An 18,695-nucleotide genomic window follows, 5' to 3' on the forward strand; every position below is an offset into this window, starting at 1 on the left:
GAATGCTGGTGCTGGTATTTGATAGAAACTGCTCCTCCTCTGTAGAGGTGATAATCACTGTATTTATCTCACAGTTGTGAATATTACTTTAGCTAGCCCATAAAGCATTTAGCCCAGCCCTTGGCATATATGAAAGTCTGCGTTAACGTTGGCTTTTGCTTTACTTTGTTGGTCTAGTGGCTGTTTTTATTTCTTTCTCCCAAGGATATCTTACACTAGCTTTCTTCTCTGTTTTACAACCTATTTCCTGACTCTCTCTCAATCTATTTGTTTGTCATGGACAAAAAATTGTCCTCCTTACTTTGTTTTCAATATTAAACACTTCTCAGTTTTTCTTTGAAACTACCTATTTTTGAAATAATGCAAACATTTTTATTAAAGAGAAAAACTTTCTCCCTTCTTAACTTCAGGTATCATGTTACCATCCTGATTCGTAACTCTGTTTTCATTCCCTGAACCCTTCTACACGCTATGCTTAGATGCTCCCAGAGGTTCCTGGCTCTTTTATCTTCTCTGTTCTCTGCTCCCCAGTGACTCTGTGGCTTTTGCCATACCTTAACATTGTTGTCCTCTGGATTCTCCCCCAGGCCTAAATCTCTGCATTTCTAACCACCACCGAAGTTCATCAACCACCTTTCAAAACCTTTGTCATCTTTCAAGGACTTTCCTGAGTTTTGTGTCCTCCATGAAGACTCCCCAGATACTGGCGGACAGAAGGGATTTCCACTTCCAAGGAGTCCCACAGCTTGCTCTTGTGCCATACTTGGTATCTATTAGTAAACATAGTTTCTTCTCTTTTGGTGTTGGTCTTTGGGACACAATTTTATTTATTTTTATTACAACCATGTGATATGCCCATCAAAGTATTTTGAAGGAATGAATGAATGAAGCTATTATTCTTAGCGGTATCAATATTTTAAAGGAAGAGTGGGTAAACTGATATAATATATGCTGCCTATGGGTTCTGGAGGGCTGATAACCACACTCATCATGCTTCAATGACATCTTTGGGAGGAAGGATGTGGTAGGTACTAAAGTCAGCTGTTAAGTTAAAAATGAATGCAGTCAAAATTATCCTTCAAAAGTCCCTTACATTGCTTAGAAAGAGAAGTACGTGAAGATTTGGTCTCTAGTTGCTTTTTCTCTATGTTGGAACTTTCTTCAGTTGAGCACCAGATTAAATAAGGGATGTTGAAATACTACAGTGCAATCATTGCGATGAGATGGGCAGACTTAAGGCATGCATGTGGGACCTGAGACCAACCAGGAAACAGTAGGTCCTGTCTCTCACTCACACTCAACCCTATTGCCTATGAAGTCACTTTGGGGCAGTGGTCTTTCATGTGTGGTATCCCTGGGGACTCCTTGGGATCTTTGAGACCCTTTCAAAGGTCCTCAAAATCAAAATTATTACTTTTTTAAAAATATTTATTTATTTATTTATTTATGGCTGTGCCGGGTCTTAGTTGTGGCAGGCAGGATCTACATTGCAGCATGCACACTTCTTAGTAGTGTCACGCAGACTCAGTTGCAGCACGTGGACTCTTAGTTGCGGCATGTATGCGGGATCTAGTTCCCCAACCAGGGATCAAACCCAGGCCCCCTGCGTTGGGAGTGTGGAGACTTACCCACTGGACCACCAGGGAAGTCCCCAAATTATTATTATTGGGTTTTTTTTGGCTGCATTGGGTCCTCGTTGCTGTGCATGGGCTTTCTCTAGTTGGGGCGAGCGGGGGCTACTCTTCGTTGCCGTGCGAGGGCTTCTCATTGCGGTGGCTTCTCTTGTTGAGGAGCACAGACTCTAGGAATGCGGGCTCAGTAGTTATGGCTTGCGGGCTATAGAGTGCAGGCTCATAGCTGTGGCACACAGGCTTAGTTGCTCCGCGGCATGTGGGATTTTCCGGGACCAGGAATCGAACCTGTGTCCCCTGCACTGGCAGGCGGATTCTTAACAACTGTGACACCAGGAAAGTCCCCCCAAATTATTTTTATAACGGTACATTATTTCCCTGTTTTACTCATTCTATCATGAGCATACAGTGGAGTTTTCCTGATGTTACATGACAAATCCATAATATCTAAAAAGGCTATTAAAATACTATTTTCTTTTTCCAACTCCATGTCTGTGTGAGGCCAATTCTTTTTATATACTTCAACCAAAAACACTTTGTAACAGATTGAATGCAGAAGCAGATATGAGAATCCAGCTGTCTTAAGCCAGACAAAAATACAATGCTCTTCTCATAAACCTTTTAAAAATATTTTTCGTGAAAAATATTTTATTTATTTTAACATGTAATAGGTTTACCATAATTATTTTTAAATTAACTAATGGGTAAATACTTTAAAAAGTCCCAGTTCTAATTTTGAATACATAAATATTGGTAGCTATACTCTATAAGTGAAAGCTTTCTGGAGGTCCTTGGTAAATTTAATGACTGTGAAGGAGTCCTAAACCCCAAAAGTTTGAGAACTGCTGCTCTTGGGCATAGTATACTCCTGAATGTGGAATGGCATTGATACTGTCCATACTTCAACATTTTATATCTTCTTCGCACCTTTTTCTTCTAGTCCTCTTTCATTCTTTTTTTATTTTCCACTTTTTAAAAATTGAAGTATAGTTGGTTTACAATGCTGTATTAGTTTCAAGTGTACAGCAAAGTGATTCAGCTATACACACACACACACACACACACACACACACACATATATATGCATGTATTCTTTTTCAGATTCTTTTCCATTATAGATTATTACAAGATATTGAGTACAGTTCCCTGTGCTATATAGTAGGTCCTTGTTATTTACCTATTTTATATATAGTAGTGTGTGTCTGTTAATCCCAAACTCCTAATTTATCCCTCCCACCTCCCCCCAACCCCCGCTATCCCCTTTGGTAACCATAAGTTTGTTTTCTATGTCTGTTAGTCTATTTATATTTTGTAAAAAAATTCATTTGTATCTTTTTTAGATTCTCCATATAAGTGATATCATATAATATTTGTCTTTGTCTGACTGACTTCACTCAATATGATAAGCCCTCTCTCAGTCTTTTAGCAAAGATTTTGAATTTGTCCAAGTTAAATATGTGGTATGTGTCTGCATGGAATTTCAAGAAGCATTGTTCTTTCTGCCGTGTTACACTTAGAAAATGAAACAAGTAATCTTCATTGTACAAATAAAGCTTACTATGGATGACATAAATGAAATTGCCTTTAACCTGTAATTCCCAATAAAGGCTTTATTGTCTCAGAGGATGGTGGGTTTTCTAAAAGTCAGTTATTTGAGTATAGCTCCACGAATAGTGAAGCTTCACTCCAAGAAGTTGTTTTTTAGACTATGTAGTTCACTTGGATGTAGTCCTAGTAAAGTTTTGGATAATTTAACAAGATATTTGTAGCATAAATGAAGACCATCTGTGTACTTGGATAACATATTTGTGGATATTTTGCTGGGTGGAAATTGGAAATTGAGTATATCTAACTTGGAAGCCTTAATAGATTAGAGTGGTTATACAACAAATAGGCCCAGCATTCAGTTAAACTCTGTATTTCACTTTCCACGGGCAGTTGTAAAGAACACCCAAAAGGGAAACCTCCCATTTCCTTTTCCCTTCTTATCAAAATGATTTCACATGATCTGAAATTATAAACATCTTGTTTGCAAGTTTAATTCCCTAGGATACTGAATAAGGCTGAAGCATGTGTGACAGAGGAAAGGATGTCTTCTCATTGCCATTTGAAATTGTGATCTTGGACTAACATAAAGAGGGCTTTCACCAATCTGGGGAGTGGAGGGATGGGGTATGGTATTTTAGTTTGAACTTTTATGATATGCTCTACTAAGTAGGTCACTGTTGAGTTCTTCTAATTCCCCATTAGACTCTGTGGAGAATTCATAAATGTTTTACTCATGTACTCATGAGTTTATATAATCTAAACAGTCATTCTGAAGTTCTAAATGCTTTTGCTCAACAAGGCAGTATATGAAAATTTCATATAAATTTCTCACCTAAACAGGAGAAGTGGCATTTTAGGGAATTGTGAGTTATTTAGTTAACATTCTATTAAAGATGTTACAAAAGAAAAGAAAAAAGAAATCATTACCAGCAAATAGTGCCCTCTAACTACCCAAAGAGAAGAAAACACGTAAGGTTATTTTGTGTTCTTTATGAAGTACTCCTAAATGCTGCCTTCTGGAAAGATTATTTACCGGAAAACCAGTGAGGTCAACTTGTGGCAGTGTTGGCGAGCCAGATCCTTGGGTTTGGATTATTTTAGGTTTGGATGCCCTTTGCCTGAGACTCTTAATCTTGGATCAAGTGAGTCCCCCAAGGTATCCCTCAGATTGTGGACAAAACCCTGTAGGAGACCCTGAGCTGAGTCTTCAAAGTATACGGGCTGGCTTTGCACTGATGAGTTTCCCCAGCCAACAGATCGTGCACTGTGGAAATCCATCTGCCTGGCACTCAGTTTGAAGAGGTCCTTGCTCCAAGGGAGGGACTGTGTAGAGAAAATAAAAAATGTCAGTCTGGAGTCTGAAAATATTTTCTCTATTTGATCCATTCTGGTGCTTCCCTGCATGCTATAGATTCCATGATAAATAAACTAATGCTTATCTTGAAGTAGATTACAATAATGTTAAGGAAAAAACAACTGAATAGGTGCAGTTAAGCATTGTGAGTGCTGTGATGTATATTAGAGTGGGGGCTATAAAAAGGAAGTAGTTTCACCTTGAAAAGTATTTTTTAAATGTTAGATTTTTTTAAGTATGGAAAAGTTTTTAAAAAGAAAATAAATTACTTGTTAGCTGTGTGCCCTTCAACCCCCAATCACACAGTCCCCTGGATGTTTAAAAAAAAATCCATGTACATTTAGAAGGATTTTTTTTTAAATCAAGGAATACCTGTAAGACTATTCCTTCTCAGAGATTCCCCTGAGAAAGAATCTGTTATCTGGAAACCCTAAAAAGCCCCAGTGTAGAAATACTTTCAGTGACATCAGGAATTAATTCATGTATAGCTACCATTAGAGGATTGGTCTTTGGACATTTCTTTGCTATTCCCCAGCGCTGGGCTTGTATGTAAAATCTGATTATATTTTAGGGTAAGGCAAACTATTTGTGCCAACACAGCCTGAGACCAACACTATTTCCCTTCTTTATCCTCTGCCTTTCCCTTCCCCAAATAACAACCACAGTTAAAACACAACTCTCCTGCCCCAGTATATAAAAAACACCCAGTCTCTAAAGACTGTCATGATAGTTGCAGAAATGACATATTCTCTGCCGTCAATGACAATGTGCTGCTCCAAGTGGCAAACACATGTTGAGTATTTGGTCTCAATAGATTTGGGCTATTGAATCAGAACTAACAAACATATGGTTCCTAATAGTTCTCTGTTGAACTGAACATGGGGGGACCTCTTCCATATGTGCTGAAGAGTATATTGCAAAGGCTACTGTTATGAGGTAGGGGGAAAAAGTAAAGTTCTAAATTGAAGAATTGTTTGAAATACTTGCAAATTAAGCCTGCTTTTCTTTTCCTGTAGTTTTGAGATAAGATATGGGAGTTGCAGGAGGAATATTTCCATGTTCTTGTTATGGCACAGGTTTCCTGTTTACAACCTTGGAGAGAAAATTGTATACATGGATTCTTGAAGTTCTATTTTAAGTGTGTTCATTTTGTTGCTCATTCAACAATCATTGGTTTGGGCCCTGGGGCAACAGAAATGACTGGCATGGGGCCTGTAGGAGCTGGAGTCTAGTGAGGGAAAATGGACCCATAAAAGTCATTCGTTTGAAATATGAGAGGTCATAGGAGGGAGATTTGGAGGTCAGGAAGTATTTTTCTATGAAAAAAATACATCAAAGTTAAGTTCCCATGCTACCAACCAAAAAGCTAATTTTTACCTTTGATATTACCAATAATAATAACTAAGCTTTACTGAGCCCGAGTAAGTCCCAGGGAGAAATCTAAGCCTTAATTCCTTTCAGTAGCCCAACAGTAGGTATTACTGTTATCTCCTTTTTAATAGATGGGAAAACAGGCCTGAAGAAAGTAATTTGCCCACATCATTCTACTAGATTCAGCTGTCTAGCCTTTTAAAAGAAGGGAGTGGTTGAGCATAGCTTGCTTAATTTGTATACATAGGCTGCTAAATTAGGGACCCTTTTTGGAGCTCGTTTTTTAAAATTAATTAATTAATTATGGCTGCACCGGGTCTTAATTGCGGCATGTGGACTCAGTTGTGGCATGCGGACTCTTAGTTGCAGCACACATGCAGGATCTGGTTCCCTAACCAGGGATTGAACCTGGGCGCCCTGCATTGTGAGTGTGGAGTCTTACCCAATGGACCACCATGGAAGTCCCTGGAGCCTTTTTTTTTTTTTTTTTTTTTTTGCGGTACGCGGGCCTCTCACTGTTGTGGCCTTTCCCGTTGCGGAGCACAGGCTTCGGACGCGCAGGCTCAGCGGCCATGGCTCACGGGCCCAGCGGCTCCGCGGCATGTGGGACCTTCCCGGACCGGGGCACGAACCTGTGTCCCCTGCATCGGCAGGCGGACTCTTAACCACTGCGCCACCAGGGAAGCCCCCGGAGCCATTTTTAATAGGTAAATGTTACACATGAAGTTTAATGATATCAGCTTGTTATCCGTTTCCTTCTTTTTATTCTAAGTTCCTTCAGAGTAAGAACTTTGTCTTATTTGCCATAGAATTCCCAGCATGCCATATGGAGGCCTATTTCAAAATATTTGTTGAATGAATTCAGATATTTTGAAATTCAGCCAATGGTAAGCCATGCTTATACAATGTGTATCAAATTGTCAACCTAAATAAAGAGGTAAACTGAGGCAAGCCTGAATGATCAGAAGTTGAGTTTATTCAGGAATAGCAGAGGAATTGAATTTGGGAAATGCATGCTGTAGCAAGCTACAGGCGAGTCTGTTGAGAGTTTGGGGCAGGGAGTGCAAAGAGGGAGAGGTCCAGCCAGTGTCTAAGCAGTAAATTCATTGTCTTGAGGATGGGGAGAGATTCTTGGCATATGGTTATTGGTCAGGAAATAAGTCTCGTCTTCTGTGAATCAGGCATTTATGGGAAATCAGTTTCTCGGTTAGTTCCCTTCTGAGGGCACACGTGTGATATTCTCCATTACATATCCTCCAGATTTGTTTTAGATTGAACTCTTTTACAGAATCTTGCTGAGGTTACATCTCTCCTCTGACACTCTTTCCAGCTTCCTGTCAAATCTTAGCCAAAGTGGGACTTTATAAGTGAGAATTCTGAAGTTTGAGAGCTTAATATTCACTCTGTAGGGTTATGGTACAAGATTTAAAAGTGACTTTTGGCAGAATTAAGAGAATGCTTCCGCTATATCTTTACTTCCTTGGTAGAGTTTTGTGCATTTAGGGATCTTTCACTTAAAATGAGATTGTGGACCAATTAACTTTGTGAATATTTTTGTGTTCACATTGGCTTATTTGTGTCTATGTTGTATGTAATAGAACCTAATAAATGCTTAGGGGTTTGGGGCTGGTCTTGGCATTTTAATTAGGGTCTATTATATTTAAGTATATCTTGCCTACCTGGACTACTGTGGTTATACTGTGTTTTCATTTAATGAGACTATGAAAATAATGACATTTTTCTATTCAGTCCCAGAAATCCTGGATTGAAGGAGTGTTCGACAAGAGAGAATGTAACAAAATCATACCCAGCTCAAAGGACCCTCACAGGTACAATTTTTAATTACATTTTTCTTTTTAAAGCAACAGTACTTGGAGGACTGTTTACTGAAATTCAGAGATATGACTTGTTTGCCCTGTGGAGCCACTGTTAATATTGTGGTAGATTTCACTCTGCTGCTTTATCTTTGATGTTCCTGTTCCTCTTCCTGGGAGGATAGATACCAGGGAAATATCTAGTGCTACATCCATTCCACCGGGTTTGGATAAAAAATTTACAACTTTTGAGTATTGAATATTCAAAATAGTGTGACTTCCTTATCCCCAAGTGTCTGTGAATGTAGTAACTGTGATATTTCAGGACTCCATGCTCAGATTATGCAAACAGTTAATTTTTTCCTCCTGCAGGCTTTTTGCTTAAGCAGATAATGGGCAGCAGAATTGAATGATTTGCATTTGATTATTCTGAGTTCTTGACAACCCTTTGGAAGTTCTACTTGTAGAACAAAGTTCAAAACAGCAGCCAGTGAAAGATAGAGGAAGAGAGGTCTATGGAAAATTCCCCAGGGTAATCGGGTCCATGAAATTAAGATTGGGTAGCATTGCCCTGGGGGAAAAGAATTAAAAGGAAAGGAAAATAGGAGAGCAGTATTTTAATTAGGGGGACCACTCTATTTTTAGATTCTGCTGAGCGGTTGGCCTTACATTCATTTGAAGTTTAGAAATCACAGCTGTATGCTCATGAAAGGTAGCAGGTGAGGCCACTGAAATTCTAGTTCTTTGGGGATGATGACTAAAATAGTGTTCTTTGCCTTTGTTAAATATTTACTAGTCCCACCCTCTTTGAGTTACCTGTGGCTTGTAAGCCGCGTGATTGGAAATCCTCATTTTACCTGCTTATAAAATGTTTACAGAATAAAAAGGCAGGGTAACCTTGTTTTTTCCCTTCATCTTTTATGAGATTTTGTAATACGATAGTGGCTGCAGTAGAAGGCACATTGAGCTCAGGTGGCTTCCACTGCTCTGTAAATGGAAAATCATCTTCACAGTCACCTTGAACCTCATGAAAAGTGGTAAACTATAGGTCATTAGCCCACAGACTCAAGAAGAGTATCAGTGATCATAATTCCATGAATGGTGGAAGATATACTACTTTTTATGGGAAAAAAGCAGTCTCTCTTATTTTGTGATTGTAAAAAATGGATGGATGACTATGGCTATTCCTTCCATGCCAGCCTTTTTCTTAGATCCTAGTAAGATTCTCAAAACTGTGGCTTTCATGCAGTTTTCTTCCTTATGGAACACAGCAAAAGAGTGGTAGTTCACTATTTTAAATTTAGATGAAGGTTTGTCTTTTACTGATTCTTTTTGTAGCTCCTAATAAGAAACAAATCTGATAGACTTGATTACAACGTCTTTTTCTTTCACATGTGGAACTTGTTGAAGTGAAGCTTCTGAGAAAAAAGATTTCTAAATGGCTGGGGACAGGAAGAAGTGAAAGACCTGAATATTCATCTCTGAATAATTTAGAATGATTGATTCTATGAACACTACCTTTTCTTCCATTATTTTACCTAGATTTCTTTTCTAGTTAAAACTTCTTCACACTTAAAATATGATCATTGATGATCATAATGCTAACTCCCAAATCCAGAAGGCTTTTTTGAATCATAAGAAAGAGATTAATAAATATAATTATTATAATCATACAAACTGTTCCTCAGTTTGATAGTGTTTTAGGGTTTTAAAATTGTATATGTATGTTTTCTTACTTAATTCTCAGGAATTCTGTGTTATCTTCATAGTATAATAACAATAGCCACCATTTTTATACATCCTGCAATGTACCAGATACTATAAGACACTTTACATATATTATCACTCTTAATCATTTTAATAACTGTATGGTTCGGATATTATTTTCAGATGTGAAAACTGGGGCTTAGAGGAATTGTTAAATCATTGAGATTTAAATCCAGGTATTTTGGTTCCAAACTCAGTATTCTGTTAATTAGATCATAGTTGCTGCAATGTAATTCTATATGGTAAATGACATCTGGGAATATTTGGGAGATGATGTATGAGTACTCAGTAAACCCTGATTTCCAGATTATGGAAGATTAACAGATATTTACTGAATAAGCATTAAATATGTTTTCAAATATATTAATAAACTAACAGTGGTTTTATTTCTTTAATTAAGATGTACTGCAGGATGCCAGGTTTGTCAGAATTTAATCAGGTAAGACAAAGAAACAGTTCTATGTTTATATATTTCTCTGAAGTTGCATCTATTTTTTTGCATTAATTAACAGTCCTTCCTTTTGATGTGCATCTTACATTTCGCATGAGGATTTTTCTTAATCTTCTTATTAAGATTTTTTAAATTTAATTTAATTTATTTCTTATACAGCAGGTTCTTATTAGTTATCTCTTTTATACATATTAGTGATATGTATATGTCAATCCCAATCTCCCAATTCATCCCACCACCACCACACACTCCCACACTTTCCCCCCTTGGTGTCCATACATTTGTTCTCTACATCTGTGTCTCTATTTCTGCCCTGCAAACCAGTTCATCTGCACCATTTTTCTAGGTTTCACATATATGCATTTTTCTAGGTTTCACATATATGCATTTTTAATATATATTTGTTTTTCTCTTTCTGACTTATTTCACTCTGTATGACAGACTCTAGATCCATCCACATCTCTACAAATGACCCAATTTCATTCCTTTTTATGGCTGAGTAATATTCCATTGTATATATGTACCACATCTTTATCTATTCATCTGTCGATTGGCATTTAGGTTGCTTCCATGACCTGGCTATTGTAAAAAGAGCTGCAATGAACATTGGGGTGCATGTGTCTTTTTGAATTATGGTTTTCTCTGGGTATATGCCCAGTAGTGGGATTGCTGGGTCATATGGTAATTCTATTTTTAGTTTTTTAAGGAACCTCCATGCTGTTCTCCATAGTGGATGTATCAATTTACATTCCCACCAACAGTGCAAGAGGGTTCCCTTCTCTCCACATCCTCTCCAGCATTTGTTATTTGTACATTTTTTGATTATGCCCATTCTAACTGGTGTGAGGTGATACCTCATTTAGTTTAGATGTGCATTTCTCCAATAATTAGTGATGTTGAGCAGCTTTTCATGTGCTTCCTGGCCATCTGTATGTCTTCTTTGGAGGAACGTCTGTTTAGGTCTTCTGCCCATTTTTTGATTGGGTTGTTTGTTTTTTTTTTAATATTGAGCTGTTTATATATTTTGGAGGTTAATCCTTTGTCCATTGATTCATTTGCAAATAATTTTCTCCCATTCTGAGGGTTGTCTTTTCGTCTTGTTTGTAGTTTCCTTTGCTTTGCGAAAGCTTTTAAGTTTCTTTAGGTCCCATTTGTTTATTTTTGTTTTTATTTCAATTAATCTAGGAGGTGGATCAAAAAAATCTTGCTGTGATTTATGTCAAAGAGTGTTCTTCCTATGTTTTCTTCTAAGAGTTTTATAGTGTCCAGTCTTACATTTCAATCTCTAATCCATTTTGAATTTGTTTTTGTATATGGTGTTAGGGAGTGTTCTAATTTCATTCTTTTACATGTAGCTGTCCAGTTTTCCGAGCACCACTTATTGAAGAGACTGTCTTTTCTCCATTGTATATCCTTGCCTCCTTTCTCATAAATTAGTTGACCATAGGTGCATGGGTTTATCTCTGGGCTTTCTATGCTATTCCATTGATCTGTATTTCTGTTTTTGTGCTAGTACCATATTGTCTTGATTACTATAGCTTTGCAGTATAGTCTGAAGTCATGGAGTCTGATTCCTCCAGCTCTGTTTTTTTCCCTCAAGACTGCATTGGCTATTTGGGGTCTTTTGTGTCTCCATACAAATTTTAAGATTTTTTGTTCTAGTTCTGTAAAAAATGCCATTGGTAATTTGATAAGAATTGCACTGAATCTGTAGATTGCTTTGGGTAGTATAGTCATTTTCACAGTATTGATTCTTCCAATCCAAGAACATGGTACGTCTCTCCATCTGTTTGTATCATCTTTAATTTCTTTCATCAGTGTCTGATAGTTTTCTGCATAAAGGTATTTTGTCTCCTTAGGGAGGTTTATTCCTACGTTTTTTATTCTTTTTGTTGCAGTGGTAAATGGGAGTATGTCCTTAATTTCTCTTCCAGATTTTTCATCATTAGTGTATAGGAATGCAAGAGATTCCTGTGCATTAATTTTGTATCCTGAAACTTTACCAAATTCATTGATTAGCTCTAGTAGTTTTCTTGTGGCATCTTTAGGATTCTCTATGTATAGTATCATGTCCTCTGGAAACAGTGACAGTTTTTCTTCTTCTTTTCCAATTTGTATTCCTTTTATTTCTTTTTCCTCTCTGCTTGCCGTGGCTAGGACTTCCAAAACTATGTTGAATAATAGTGGTGAGAGTGGACATCCTTGTCTTGTTCCTGATCTTAGAGGAAATGGTTTCAGTTTTCCACCACTGAGGATGATGTTTGCTGTGGGTTCGTCATATATGGCCTTTATTATGTTGAGGGAGGTTCCCTCTATGTCCACTTTCTGGAGAGCTTTTATCATAAATGGGTGTTGAATTTTGTCAAAAGGTTTTTCTGCATCTATTGAGATGATCATATGGTTTTTATTCTTCAATTTGTTAATAGTGTATCACGTTGATTAATTTGAGTATATTGAAGAATCCATGCGTCCCTGGGATAAATCCCACTTGATCATGGTGTATGATCCTTTTCATGTGTTGTTGGATTCTGTTTGCTGGTATTTTGTTGAGGATTTTTGCATCTATATTCATCAGTGATATTGGTCTATAATTTTCTTTTTTTGTAGTATCTTTTTCTGGATTTCGTATCAGGGTGATGGTGGCCTCATAGAATGAGTTTGGGAGTGTTCCTTCCTCTGCAGTTTTTTGGAAGAATTTGAGAAGGATGGGTGTTAGCTCTTCTCTAAATGTTTGATAGAATTCTCCTGTGAAGCCATCTGGTCCTGGACTTTTGTTTGTTGGAAGATTTTAATCACAGTTTCAATTTCAGTGCTTGTGATTGTTCTGTTCATATTTCCTATTTCTTTCTGGTTCAGTCTTGGAAAGTTGTGCTTTTTTAAGAATTTGTCCATTTCTTCCAGGTTGTCCATTTTATTGGCATAGAGTTGCTTGTGGTATTCTCTTAGGATGCTTTGTATTACTGCGGTGTCTGTTGTAACTTTTCCTTTTTCATTTCTAATTTTATTGATTTGAGTCCTCTCCCTCTTTTTCTTGATGAGTTTGGCTAATGTTTTATCCATTTTGTTTATCTTCTCAAAGAACCAGCTTTTAGTTTTATTGATCATTGCTACTGTTTTCTTTGTTTCTATTTCATTTATTTCTGCTCTGATCTTTATCATTTCTTTCCTTCAACTAACTTTGGGTTTTGTTTGTTCCTCTTTCTCTAGGTTTTTTCAGTGTAAGGTTAGATTGTTTATTTGAGATTTTTCTTGTTTCTTGAGGTAGGCTTGTATAGCTATAAACTTCCCTCTTAGAACTGCTTTTGCTGCATCCCATAGGTTTTGGATCGTCGTATTTTCATTGTAATTTGTCTCTAGGTATTTTTTGATTTCTTCAGTGATCTCTCGGTTATTTAGTAACGTTTAGCCTCCATGTGCTAGTGTTTTTTATGTTTTTTTCCCTGGAATTGATTTCTAATCTCATAGCATTGTGGTCAAAAAAGATGCTTGATATGAATTCACTTTTCTTAAATTTACTGAAGCTTGATTTTTGACCCAAGATGTGATCTATCCTGGAGAATGTTCCATGTGCACTTGAAAAGAAAGTGTAATCTGCTGTTTTTGGATGGAATGTCCTATAAATATCAATTAAATCTGTCTGGTCTATTGTGTCATTTCAAGCTTGTGTTTCCTTATTAATTTTCTATTTGGATGATCTTTCCATTGGTGTAAGTGAGGCGTTAAAGTCCCCCACTATTATTGTGTTGCTGTCAATTTCCTCTTTTAGCGCTGTTAGCCGTTGCCTTATGTATTGAGGTGTTCCTATGTTGGGTACATATATACTTATAATTGTTATATCTTCTTCCTGGATTAATCCCTTGATCATTATGCAGTGTCCTTCCTTGTCTCTTGTAACATTCTTTATTTTAAAGTCTATTTTATATGATATGAGTACTGCTCCTCCAGCTTTCTTTTGATTTCCGTTTGCATGGAATGCCTTATTCCATCCCCTCACTTTCAGTCTGTATGTGTCCCTAGGTCTGAAGTGGGTCTCTTATAGACAGCATACACATGGGTTTTGTTTTTGTATCCATTCACTGAGCCTGTATCTTTTGGTTGGAGCTTTTAATCCGTTCATGTTTAAGGTACTTATCAATATGTATGTTCGTATTCCCATTTTCTTAATTGTTATGTTTTTTTTTTTTTTGCTGTACACGGGCCTCTCACTGTTGTGGCTTTTCCCGTTGCAGAGCACAGGCTCCAGACGCGCAGGCTCAGTGGCCATGGCTCATGAGCCTAGCCGCTCCACGGCATGTGGTATCTTCCTGGACCAGGGCACGAACTCGTGTCCCCTGCATCGGCAGGCGGACTCTCAACCACTGCGCCACCAGGGAAGCCCATGGGTTTGTTCTTGTAGGTCTTTTTCTTTTCTTGTGTTTCCCACTTAGAGAAGTTCCTTTAGCATTTGTTGTGAAGCTGGTTTGGTGGTGCTGAGTTCTCTTAGCATTTGCTTGTCTGTAAAGCTTTTGATTTCTCCGTCGAATCTGAATGAGATCCTTGCTGGGTAGAGTAATCTTGGTTGTAGGTTCTTCCCTTTCATCACTTTAAATATATCATGCCACTTCCTTCTGGCTTGTAGAGTTTCTGCTGAGAAATCAGCTGTTACCCTTGTAGGAGTTCCCTTGTATGTTATTTGTTGTTTTTACCTTGTTGCTTTCAATAATTTTTCTTTGTCTTTAATTTTTGTCAATTTGATTACTATGTGTCTCGGCGTGTTTTTCCTTGGGTTTATCCTGTATGGGACTCTCTGCGCTTCCTGTACTTGGGTGGCTATTTCCTTTCCCATGTTAGGGAAGTTTTCGACTATAATCTCTTCAAATATTTTCTCAGGTCCTTTCTGTCTCTCTTCACCTTCTGGGACCCCTAATGTGAATGTTGTTGCATTTAATGTTGTCCCAGAGGTCTCTTAGGCTGTCTTCATTTCTTTTCATTCTTTTTTCTTTATTCTGTTCCATGGCAGTGAATTCCACCATTCTGTCTTCCAGGTCACTTATCTGTTCTTCTGCCTCAGTTATTCTGCTATTGGTTCCTTCTAGTGTATTTTTCATTTCAGTTATTGTTCATCTCTGTTTGTTTGTTCTTTAATTCTTCTAGGTCTTTGTAAAACATTTCTTGTTTCTTCTTGATCTTTGCCTCCATTCTTTTTCCGAGGTCCTGGATCATGTTCACTATCATTATTCTGAATTCTTTTTCTGGAAGGTTGCATCTCTCCACTTCATTTAGTTGTTTTTCTGGAGTTTTGTCTTGTTTCTTCATCTGGTACATAGCCTTCTGCCTTTTCATCTTGTCTGTCTCTATATGAATGTGTTTTTTGTTCCATAGGCTGCAGGATTGTAGTTCCTCTTGCTTCTTCTGTCTGCCCTCTGGTGGATGAGGCTATCTAAGAGGCTTGTGCAAGTTTCCTGATGGGAGGGACTGGTGGTGGGTAGAGCTCGCTGTTGCTCTGGTGGGCAGAGTTCAGTAAAACTTTAATCCACTTGTCTGATCATGGGTGGGGCTGGGTTCCCTCCCTGTTGGTAAGCAATCAAACAGGCCTGAGGTGACCCAACACTGGAGCCTACCCGGCTCTTTGTGGGGGCTAATGGCAGACTCTGGGAGGGCTCACGCCAAGGAGTACTTCCCAGAACTTCTGCTTGCAGTGTCCTTGTCCTCATGGTGAGCCACAGCCACCCCCTGCCTCTGCAGGAGACCCTCCAACAGTAGCAGGTAGGTCTGTTTCAGTCTCCTATGGGGTCACTGCTCCTTCCCCTAGGTCCTGATGCGCACACTACTTTGTGTGTGCCCTCTAAGAGTGGAGTCTCTGTTTCCCCCAGTCCTGTTGAAGTCCTGCAGTCAAATACCACTACCCTTCAAAGTCTGATTCTCTAGGAATTCCTTCTTACGTTGCCAGACCCCAAGTTTGGGAAGCCTGACGTGGGGCTCAGAACCTTCACTCCAGTGGGTGGACTTCTGTGGTATAAGTGTTCTCCAGTTTGTGAGTCACCCACCCAGCAGTTACAGGATTTGATTTGATTGTGACTGCGCCCCTCCTACCATCTCATTGTGGCTTCTCCTTTGTCTTTGGATGTGTGGTATCTTTTTTGGTGAGTTCCAGTGTCTTCCTGTCAATGACTGTTCACAATATTATTTTTTAAAAATAGTTTTTGAGCTATAATTGACATAGACTACACATATTTAAAATATACAATTTGATGTTTGTTTTTGTTTTCTTTACTATTTTAATCATTTTTAAGAGTACAGTTCATTAGTGTTAAGTATATTCCCATTGTTGTGTTATGGATCTACAGAACTTTTTATCTTGCAAAATTGAATGTGTGTACTACATTTTGTTCATTCATCCATCTATTGATGAATACATGGGTTGCTGCTACCACTTGGCTGTTGTGAATAACGCTGCTATGAACATGGGTGTGTAAGAGATTTGTAGTGTTTTCTTAAAACATCCCCAAAATGATTCTAATGTGTAGCCAAGGGAGAGAAGCAGTGAGAATGTTTTTAAACTTAGAAAACAACCCAGTGTTGGAAATCAAATATAAATCTCAGTGTGAAGTTTTAAAACTTGTTAATACATGTCATCTTTATATTACCCTAGGAACATGTAGAAACATTACATCTATTTTCTATTCTGAAATTGTGTGTTTTCTATTTTGAAATTGGTATTTATCCCAAATTTAAGGTGTTACTGTGGGCGATTGATTAGAGACCATTATGGGATAGATGAAGCCTGGACCATCTCAGCTGCCAACGATAGTGAAAATGAACAATGGTCTGTTGAAAAGCACACAATGAAAAGCTCTACAGATACCTTTGGCACGATTAACTTCCAAGATGGAGAGCACACCCACCATTCAAAGGTTTGCTAATAACCTACATTATTTTGCTGATTTTTTTAATATCTTTATTGGAGTATAATTGCTTTATAATGGTGTGTTAGTTTCTGCTTTATAACAAAGTACATCAACTATACATATACATATATCCTCATATCTCCACCCTTTTACGTCTCCCTCCCACCCTCCCTATCCCACCCCTCTAGGTGGTCACAAAGCACCGAGCTGATCCCCCTGTGCTATGCAGCTGCTTCCCAATAGCTATCTATTTTACATTTGGTAGTGTATATATGTCCATGCCACTCTCTCACTTTGTCTCAGCTTACCCTCTCCCCACCCTGTGTCCTCAAGTCCATTCTCTATGTCCGCGTCTTTATTCCTGTCCTGCCCACAGGTTCTTCAGACCTTTTTAATTTTTTTAGATTCCATATATATGTGTTAGCATTTGTTTTTCTCTTTCCGACTTACTTCACTCTGTATGACAGACTCTAGGTCCATCCACCTCACTACAAATAATTCAGTTTTGCTTCTTCTTATGGCAGAGTAATATTCCACTGTATATATGTGTCACATCTTCTTTATCCATTCATCTGTCAATGGACACTTAGGTTGCTTCCCTGTCCTGGCTATTGTAAATAGAGCTGCAATGAACATTGTGGTACATGACTCTTTATGAATTATGGTTTTCTCAGGGTATATGCCCAGTAGTGGGATTGCTGGGTCATATGGTAGTTCTATTTTTAGTTTTTTAAGGAACCTCCATACTGTTCTCCATACTGGCTGTATCAATTTACATTCCCATCAACAGTGCAAGAGGGTTTGCTTTTCTCCACACCCTCCCCAGGATTTATTGTTTGTAGATTTTTTGATGATGGCCATTCTAACTGGTGTGAGGTGATACCTCATTTTAGTTTTGACTTGCATTTCTCTAACGATTAGTGATGTTGAGCATCCTTTCATATGTTTGTTGGCAATCTGTATATCTTCTTTGGAGAAATATCTGTTTAGGTCTTCTACCTATTTTTGGATTGGTTTTTTTTTTTTGATATTGAGCTGCATGAGCTGCTTGTAAATTTTGGAGATTAATCCTTTGTCAGTTGCTTCATTTGCAAATATTTTCTCCCATCTGAGGGTTGTCTTTTCGTCTTGTTTATGGTTTCCTTTACTATGCAAAAGCTTTTAAGTTTCATTAGGAGCCATGTGTTTATTTTTGTTTTTATTTGGATTTCTCTAGGAGGTGAGTCAAAAGGATCTTGCTGTGATTTATGTCTAAGTGTTCTGCCGATGTTTTCCTCTAAGAGTGTTATAGCGTCTCGTGTTACATTTAGGTGTTTAATCCATTTTGAGTTTATTTTTGGGTATGGTGTTAGGGAGTGTTCTAATTTCATTCTTTTACATGTAGCTGTCCAGTTTTCCCAGCACCACTTATTGAAGAGGCTGTCTTTTCTCCATTGTATATTCTTGCCTCCTTTATCAAAAATAAGGTGACCATAGGTGTGTGGGTTTATCTCTGGGCTTTGTATCTCATTCCATTGATCTATAGTTCTGTTTTTGTGGCAGTACAATACTGTCTTGATTACTGTAGCTTTGTAGTATAGTCTGAGGTCTGGGAGCCTGATTCCTCTAGCTCCGTTTTTCTTTCTCAAGATTGCTTTGGCTGTTTGGGGTTTTTGTGTTTCCACACAAATTGTGAAATTTTTTGTTCTAGTTCTGTGAAAAATACCATTGGTAGTTTGATAGGGATTGCAATGAATCTGTAGATTGCTTTGGGTAGTATAGCAATTTTCACAATGTTGATTCTTCCAATCCAAGAACATGGGATATCTCTCCACCTGTTTGTATCATCTTTAATTTCTTTCATCAGTGTCTTATAGTTTTCTGCATACAGGT

At 38.0% G+C, this 18,695-nt stretch overlaps 1 protein-coding gene across 1 annotated transcript in view; it reads left to right on the forward strand.

Annotated features, from left to right (window-relative positions):
* TRPM6 (transient receptor potential cation channel subfamily M member 6) overlaps positions 1 to 18,695 on the forward strand; it is a 138,946-nt gene that overhangs the window by 11,672 nt on the left and 108,579 nt on the right. The window contains exons 2-4 of the mRNA XM_060300839.1: positions 7,654 to 7,733; positions 9,886 to 9,924; positions 16,652 to 16,829. Of these exons, the coding sequence (XP_060156822.1) occupies positions 7,654 to 7,733; positions 9,886 to 9,924; positions 16,652 to 16,829 (297 nt within the window). The remainder of the gene's footprint in view (positions 1 to 7,653; positions 7,734 to 9,885; positions 9,925 to 16,651; positions 16,830 to 18,695) is intronic.

The sequence above is a fragment of the Globicephala melas genome, chromosome 6 (genome assembly GCF_963455315.2).
Source record: "Globicephala melas chromosome 6, mGloMel1.2, whole genome shotgun sequence".
Lineage (NCBI taxonomy): Eukaryota > Metazoa > Chordata > Mammalia > Artiodactyla > Delphinidae > Globicephala > Globicephala melas.